Source organism: Sinocyclocheilus rhinocerous, unplaced genomic scaffold, assembly GCF_001515625.1.
Source record: "Sinocyclocheilus rhinocerous isolate Xijiao unplaced genomic scaffold, SAMN03320098_v1.1 scaffold1735, whole genome shotgun sequence".
Lineage (NCBI taxonomy): Eukaryota > Metazoa > Chordata > Actinopteri > Cypriniformes > Cyprinidae > Sinocyclocheilus > Sinocyclocheilus rhinocerous.
Genome location: NW_015642868.1, coordinates 297,899 through 305,587, shown reverse-complemented (window position 1 = coordinate 305,587; position 7,689 = coordinate 297,899). Strand labels below are relative to the sequence as shown.

The following is a 7,689-nucleotide window of genomic DNA, read 5'->3' as shown; positions in this document are numbered from 1 at the left end:
ACTAGCTAGCACCCTGCTAGCAATTAGCTTAGCAAAAGTTTTGTAGCCTAGCTTAGCTCCGGTTAGCCCCACGTTCTATAGAACAACTGCGCGTTGTTACAATATGAAAAAAATAAGAAAATGTAAAGAGTAAAATAAATACATAAATAACAATAAAAAAACTAAACTAAACTTTAAAAAAAAAATAATAAAATAAAGGTTGAGGATACAGTACCAGTGTTAATTTTGACAGCAAATTTTGATTTACTTTTAGTCATAGTCTTTTGACTAAAATGCCATTTAGTTTTAGTCATATTTTAGTCATCTGAATTGTTTTTAGTTTTAGTCCAGTTTTAGTCGACTAAATATCATAAGGTTTTAGTTGGCTAAAATCTAATGGGTTTAGTTACAGTGCATTTATTAAGCATTTCTCAAAAATTTCCAATAGGCTAATTATGCATTCTTTATAGCAACTTGTTTACCATATTCTTCATTCTTTCAAGCAGACATATTTATTTCTGAAAATAAATTTAGATTAATCTTTAGGGCTACAGTCAAGAGCAGTGCGTGATTTTCTGTCTTTCTTTTGTTGCTTGATTAACACCAATGACTCGGAAAATAGCAACTAAATTAGGCTGCTGTCCCTTTAAATCCGAATGCACAGCTGCAATGGATGCAATGTACTGATACACGTTCTCCCTACTGTTTACGTTCACTTACGACATGCGCCACTCACCGGTCTCGAGTCCCACGGAGGAGCTCCGGAAGGATAAAAGGAGGAGTGACGACCGTGTTGGAGGAGAGAGGACCAGGCCTGGACTTTATTTTGTGTTTTGGTTCTGTTTGTGCGCGACAGACGTCCGCGAGGGGCTGTCGCGCTATTTTGTGTTTGTGTATTTTATTAAAGTTTTCTTTGAGCGTTCGCCGGTTCCCGCCTCCTTCTTCCCGTGACTACGAACGTTGTTACATTGGTGCCGAAACCCGGTCCTCACTCCTCCTTTTATCCTTCCGGAGCTCCTCCGTGGGACTCGAGACCGGTGAGGGGCGCAGGTGTCGTGCATTAGCATTTACTCCACCGGCCTCGCTCCGTTCCCACGGCTCTCGGCCCCGCCCCTCTCGTCACAATTACCAATTTATTAAAATCTGTCTTTGACTTCTGAGGGCTCTGCCGTTTTCAGCACTACAATGATATCATTCTGTCTCCTACTTATACTGAGAGCCTCACCAGGGAAACTCTGACACTTGGGAGTTCACTCCTGCTGCTTATAAAGCTGTTGATCCATGATATCCCACGACAGCTCAAATATTGATGTGCTTTGGATGACAAAACAAATCTCTAGATGAAAGTCAGGCGGCATGAGGTTACAAAAAATAGTCTTATTTCGCAGATGCGATACATTGAGTTTCTTCAGACTGACTAGTGTGTGCAAAAAAAAAAAGATGACACCAGGGATGAGTGCGCAACAGTTGTATTTGCAGAATATATTAAAGTCAACATGGTGTGCTTGGATTATTTGGAAAACAATATCAAATTTAGGGAGAAAAACACATGGTTTCCATCTTACCCGAATAGCTCCCTAGTCTTGGAGCATTGCTGTCGACACCATCGTAAAAGTCTAGAGAGTCCCAGTTGTGTTCGGTGGAAAAAGTCACAACTGTAATCTACAAGAAAAAACCCCCACAAAAATATTACAAAATACTGTATATAAAACACTTTTTTTAATATATATATTTTATCTAGTTTTGAGTATACTAAAGTTCTGGGTGAAGTCTGTCAAATTTAAATGTTAATTTTAATAATGAGTAAATATTGCGACAATAACCATTGTGACCAGATTGGTGAGTTAGTAGGTTGAATTCAAGACCTATATTGGATTAATTTGTGAGTGAATCATTCAGTCTGCTCTTGAAAACTGGCTCAAAGAATCAACTGAACGATTACATGATGAACAGACCTGCAATTAAGGTGTAATATTTATTATATAAATCTAAATAAAAATGAGCCACTTCTGGTCTGATAGGAAGATGTATGGCAGAAAAATACAATGTTAAATGCATATAATAAAATGAAAATAGTTATATAGTTATATAACCATGCAATAATTAAATAAATAGGCTTATAAACATTTAAAATGAGGAGAAAACACCTCTCATCTCTTTTGTCATTGACGTCAAAGGCTGTGTATTCAATCAAATGGTAAAATCTGTCACTTGGTGATATGACTAATGCTAAATCAACATTTGGTCCAGTGCTTGTTCCATGTGTTTGGATGATGAATCACATTTATGCTGTCGTTTTTGTATTTACACAATTTTCCTATTCAGTTTATATCATGTTAATAATTTTGCATATTGTTCGGCCTAAGCAGTATAACGGTCAACAATCCTGGTACTGTGTTTGATGTCCAATGTAAAGCAAAACCAGATGAGAACCACTTCTGTACATTACAGCAGATATCAGCCATTGAAAACCCATATTGGTTGACCATTAATACATTAATACCTTTTTTCCCTCTATAACATATTGCATAACTATAAAATGCAGTATTATCTGCTTAAACTTCAAAAGTTGCAAATAAGGGCTAAAATGTAATATTCAGTAATACGTAAAGTTCAATAATAAAGCAAACTAATAATAATGGGATTCCCTTGAGAATATGTTAATCCTCTGACGAGCGTTAAGTAATCAAACACACTTCTACTAATCATAAGCCACAATTTTTTTCAGAAGACACAAAAAAAGGAAAAAAAAAACAAGAGTTTTGTCTCACTTGGATTCCGGTTCCCTCCGGCACAAAGACCTTCCAAACGCAGTTCAGATGGTTGTCATAGGGATCGGGGTAACCTGGAGACAGAATGGTCCCGCGGCGCATGGTCAGAACTCCTCCGCATGGAACTGAAAGACAGATTTAGGAAAAAAAATGAAATAAAAAGACAAAACAAGCCCTTTCTGAGGCAAATGATATTGAAAAATATATATTTAAAAAATTAGTAAATAACTACGAAAAAAAAAAAAACTAATTAAAAAAGTATCCAAAATAATGTAAAGAAAAATAAAATAAAATAAAATATATTTTTAGTTTTAAAATAAAATTAAGTTTTTTAAAGGGGTCATATGATGCAATTTCAAATTTTCTTTTCTCTTTGGAGTGTTACAAACTGTTCGTTAATAAATAATATCCCTCATACGACCCCTTTAAGGGTACCTTAATAGATTTTAATTTGACATTAAGTCAACATGAAACACTATTCACAATCCATTTGACTGTTTTATCATCACAAAACATGGTAGAGAAATAAATGAAGCAAAGCCTTCTGAAATAATATAAAATGAAAAAAACAAACAAATAAATAAATAATAATAGTGAGTAACAAATCAAAATGCTATAAAAGAGCAAATAAAAAAAAACTTAAATTTTTTTTTTAAAAGGTTTTCAAAGGTTGCTTTATATAAAAAGTCTACAATGGATTCAGGAAAACATCTTCAGAAGTGTTTGCTGAGTAATATACTTTCTTAAGAAAACTTAAAGCAGCACAAATTAATATATGTTTAATAGATATTGGATTCTAGCAATGGATCTTCATTTGATATTAAGATCTTGTGTGTGATTTGTATATGATCTGATCCCAGCAATGAAAAAAAAAAAAAATTTTACCCACAGTAGAGTTAAATTCAGACATTTTATAATAAAAAATAAAAAATTTAAACAATAATACATGCATATTCAAAATAGAATACTTAAATATGTACATAAGTTAAATAAAGCACCTTATATATTACATGACTCTTAAAAAAGCACCTTAGAAGGCCAAATAAAATCAACTTGAAACACTACTCGCAATCCTTTTTAGTTTTGTGGCTGAAAAGGAGAGTTGTTGAGGCAGAGCAATTTTTGTTAAAATATTATGAAACATGAAAATAGGCCTATGCTGACATTGAGGGGATATCTGAACAACAACAACCACCACCACCAAAAGAATGTATTATTTTTGTTGTACGACTACATAAGAGAACATTATTGATTACCTTACAGCCATAATATTTTCCATTCTAAATCGAGCTGTACTGAAAAGCACTATGTGAGAACGGACAGCTTTTAATGATGCTCTTGCTGAAGCAACCAGCCAACAATCAACTGGGTCGGTCCATCCTTACCCAACTCCAGTGGGATGTCATTACCAGGTGCAGAACTGAAGCGCCACACATTAATGTTAATACATGTCGCCGCATCTGCTTTAATCTAGCACGGACATAACATGGACTAGTTATGCATTAAAAAAAGGCTCCTTATTTTGCATGCATTACGTCCCGGGAATTTACATTTACATTTTGTCATTTTGCAGACGCTTTTATCCAAAGCGACTTACAATTGGGGAATACATAAAGCGATTCTTCTTAAAGAGGCAAACAGACACAGGAAGTGCTCGTAATACCAAGTTTCAGGCATATTCCACCAGCCGGGAACGGTGAACGAGAAGGTTCTGGAAAGTGATTTTGAGCCTCTCTGTGACGGTACCACGAGGCGTCGCTCACTAGCGGATCTCAGACTTCTGGAGGGGATGTAGATTCGTAACAGTGAATTTGAACGACTTCTTCCAGATGCAGTTTCCTGTATCCCCGAGACCTTCATCTTTTACATAGGCTTCATCCTGCTCTGCTTAAAAAGCATTATGCATTCATAATTTTCAATTACTCAACCTTGCACTCCTTCTATTTGAAGTTTCCTCTCATATTTCAGCCCACTGAAGGGAATCCTTTGGGCAGCGAGAAACTCTTATCTTCTGAAAAGTTGTTGAGCTTAAGTGTAAGCATAATGATATTTTTGGTCACAGGCAGCCGACAGACACTAATTCAATCTATGTAAAACAGGACACTTGAGCGGATAAACAAAACTGGCTATTAGCCGACATTGCAAGGTATATAACTTAAAAGAATGGTTCACTTAGAAATAACATTTGTAATTTTTTTTAACCCATATGTGACCCTGGACCACAAAACCAGTCTTAAGTCACTGGGGTATATTTGTAGCAATAGCCAAAAATACATTGTATGGGTCAAAATTATAGATTTTTCTTTTATGCCAAAAATCATTAGGATATTAAGTAAAGATCATGTTCCATGAAGATATTTTGTAAATTTCCTAAAGTAAATATATCAAAACTTAATTTTTGATTAGTAATATGCATTGCTAAGGACTTCATTTGGACAAATTTAAAGGTGATTTTCTCAATATTTTTATTTTTTTTGCACCCTCAGATTCCAGATATTCAAATAGTTGTATCTCAACCAAATATTGTCCTATCCTAACCATACATCAATGGAAAGTTTATTTATTCAGCTTTCAGATGATGTATAAATCTCAATTTTGAAAAATTGACACTTAAGAGGTCCAGGGTCACGTATGACTCTGCTGAGCACAAAAGGAATATCACTGTTGATCTTTTTGCAAGTTATTGAAGATAACAAAGAAAGCATCATTAAAGCATAGTTAAAGTAGTCTATATGAATTATGTACTATAATCCAAGTCATGCAATACCACTACATGACTGTTGAGTTAGTAAGTTGAATTCAAGACCTGGACCGGATCAATTTGTAAATGAATCATTCTGTCTGCTCTTGTGAACTGGCTCAAAGAATCAATGGAAAGAATCAAACTCAAAAGAACGATTAATTCACAAATCAGACATCACTACTTCTCTCACCAACTGTGATGAATGCTTCCATTGCGTGGACACCAATATTGAGTTTTTCACAAAAAACTATCATAAAACGGCATCATAAGACTTGAAATATAGTACAAGAGTCATATGGACTACTTTTAAGATACTTTTATGGAGCTTTTTGTCATTTTGCCTGATTATGCGTAACATGGAAAAGAGTGTCCAGCATAACCTTCAAAAACTCTTTTCTGTTCAATGCAATAAAGAAAGTCATATAGGTTTGGAATAACAATATTACATTTTGGGTGAACTACTTATTTACATTAATCGTCAAGATCGGTACAAATATTTTACACTGGTCTGTTGGAGTATAAGTGACTAAAAAAAGTGCAACACATTTTTGTAATCTGTCACATCCGGGACAAAGCGGCAAACAAACAGGTTAACGTAAGGCAGAGAGTTTATTAATAGGAACTGAGGAGGAGCTTCCAACAGAAAAGAGTCAAACGTAGGGATAAATGGAAGCATAGAACACAGTCTTATCTGGGGTCGGCACTCTGGTCCTCCGATAAATTAGAAGAGCATTTATATGAGGTACGCACGACACATCAGGAGTGATCTGGATAGTACTCACCGCTGGGCGTGGTGGACGAATGGGACAGGTGCGGAGCTGGTGCTCATGGGATCCACAGTAGAAACATAGGCCATGGGTGAGTCTCCGAGATCGTTCCGTGGACGATAGGTGGTAGCTATCCGTGATCATGGGCTCCGGTGCTGGAGCTGACAGGCTGGGTGAGACAGCGGCAGCGGGTATCGATTCCATATGGCACGCGGTTAGGTGGTGGGAGATGCGAACCGCCTTCTGGAGGAAACTGTCGAGGCCCACGGTGTCATCGTAGATGGCCATCTGTTGGCGTAAGCCCGGGTTGAGGCCTCGGCGGAAAACCGAGAGCAGGGCAGGCAAGCCTGACATTCTTTGTCACCTTTGGAGGGCTCAGTAAAGCAATTTTTATTTGCTTGTTGAGGCTTCGCCAGACATTGTGCTCAGCACCTTTTGTGTAGCTATCAATAAGTGCGAATCCTCTCTGGATGTTAACTACCGCAAGGGCGTTCTGTCTTCACAGGCAGTATTTGACGCTATCTGTCAAAGGCACCGAGGCGATCTGGAAGCCCGAGTCAATCACTTTGTTTTCAATCGCCAGGTGCACCTTCAGGCGGCAAGTCGTCGCTTTTGTACCGTGCAAAAAATAAACAAATACCACACATTCGTTTATGCTTTAGTCTTTTCCTTCTATATTCTCCCTTCTGTTGCCTGGAAGAACACGGTTAAATCAACGCAATTATTCAGTTGACTTCCATTTGGAGCGCATCTATATTCCACAGGTGATGTCCCACGCGCTCTCACGCCCCCGCTATAATCAAAAAGGTTTCCAGCTACGTTAATGTCATCATTAGCAGCCGGTGCTCAAAGAGAGGATGAGCACGTCGCTTGGGGCTGAGAGCAATTTCATGTAAATCAATGGAACGTGAGGAGCCGCTACCATAAATAGAGTAACACACATGTGGGTAAAAGCTAATGTTAACACTTGATCGTGGCTAGTAGAAGCGTGTCGTTTGATTTGCTAGCAATGCTAGACTCCATCCGCTTCATTAACGCTGCACTCTGGAAGATTACTGTATGTCTACATATTGCTGGCTCTTTTTTTTTTTCCATGTCCATTGATGCACAGTTTATTTACTAAGCTGTATTAAGTTAATACTATATTAAAATGGCAAAATAATGCTGTCACCCTATTTCAGATTAATGCTCCAATTGCACAATTAATTTTTATTATTAGTAATATAATTTCAGAATTAATTAGTATCATTAGTAATATAATTTAATATAATATTTTAATAAAATGCATTGTATTTCAATTACATTTTTTATTTCAGATAACTAAATATTAAATTAAAATGGCAAATTAAGATTAATGCTCTAACTGCAGTATTTTATTATTAATAATATAATATAATATATTAATAAAATGTATTATTTCAATTTAATT

The 7,689-nt window shown here is 36.3% G+C and overlaps 1 protein-coding gene across 1 annotated transcript in view; it reads right to left on the bottom strand.

Moving 5' to 3' along the window:
• The window catches only part of LOC107756877 (CUB and sushi domain-containing protein 3-like), a 287,188-nt gene that overhangs the window by 93,796 nt on the left and 185,703 nt on the right, over nucleotides 1-7,689 (bottom strand). The window contains exons 32-33 of the mRNA XM_016574196.1: nucleotides 2,751-2,875; nucleotides 1,545-1,641 (exon numbers count right to left, since the gene is read on the bottom strand). Coding sequence (XP_016429682.1) covers nucleotides 1,545-1,641; nucleotides 2,751-2,875 — 222 coding nt within the window. The remainder of the gene's footprint in view (nucleotides 1-1,544; nucleotides 1,642-2,750; nucleotides 2,876-7,689) is intronic.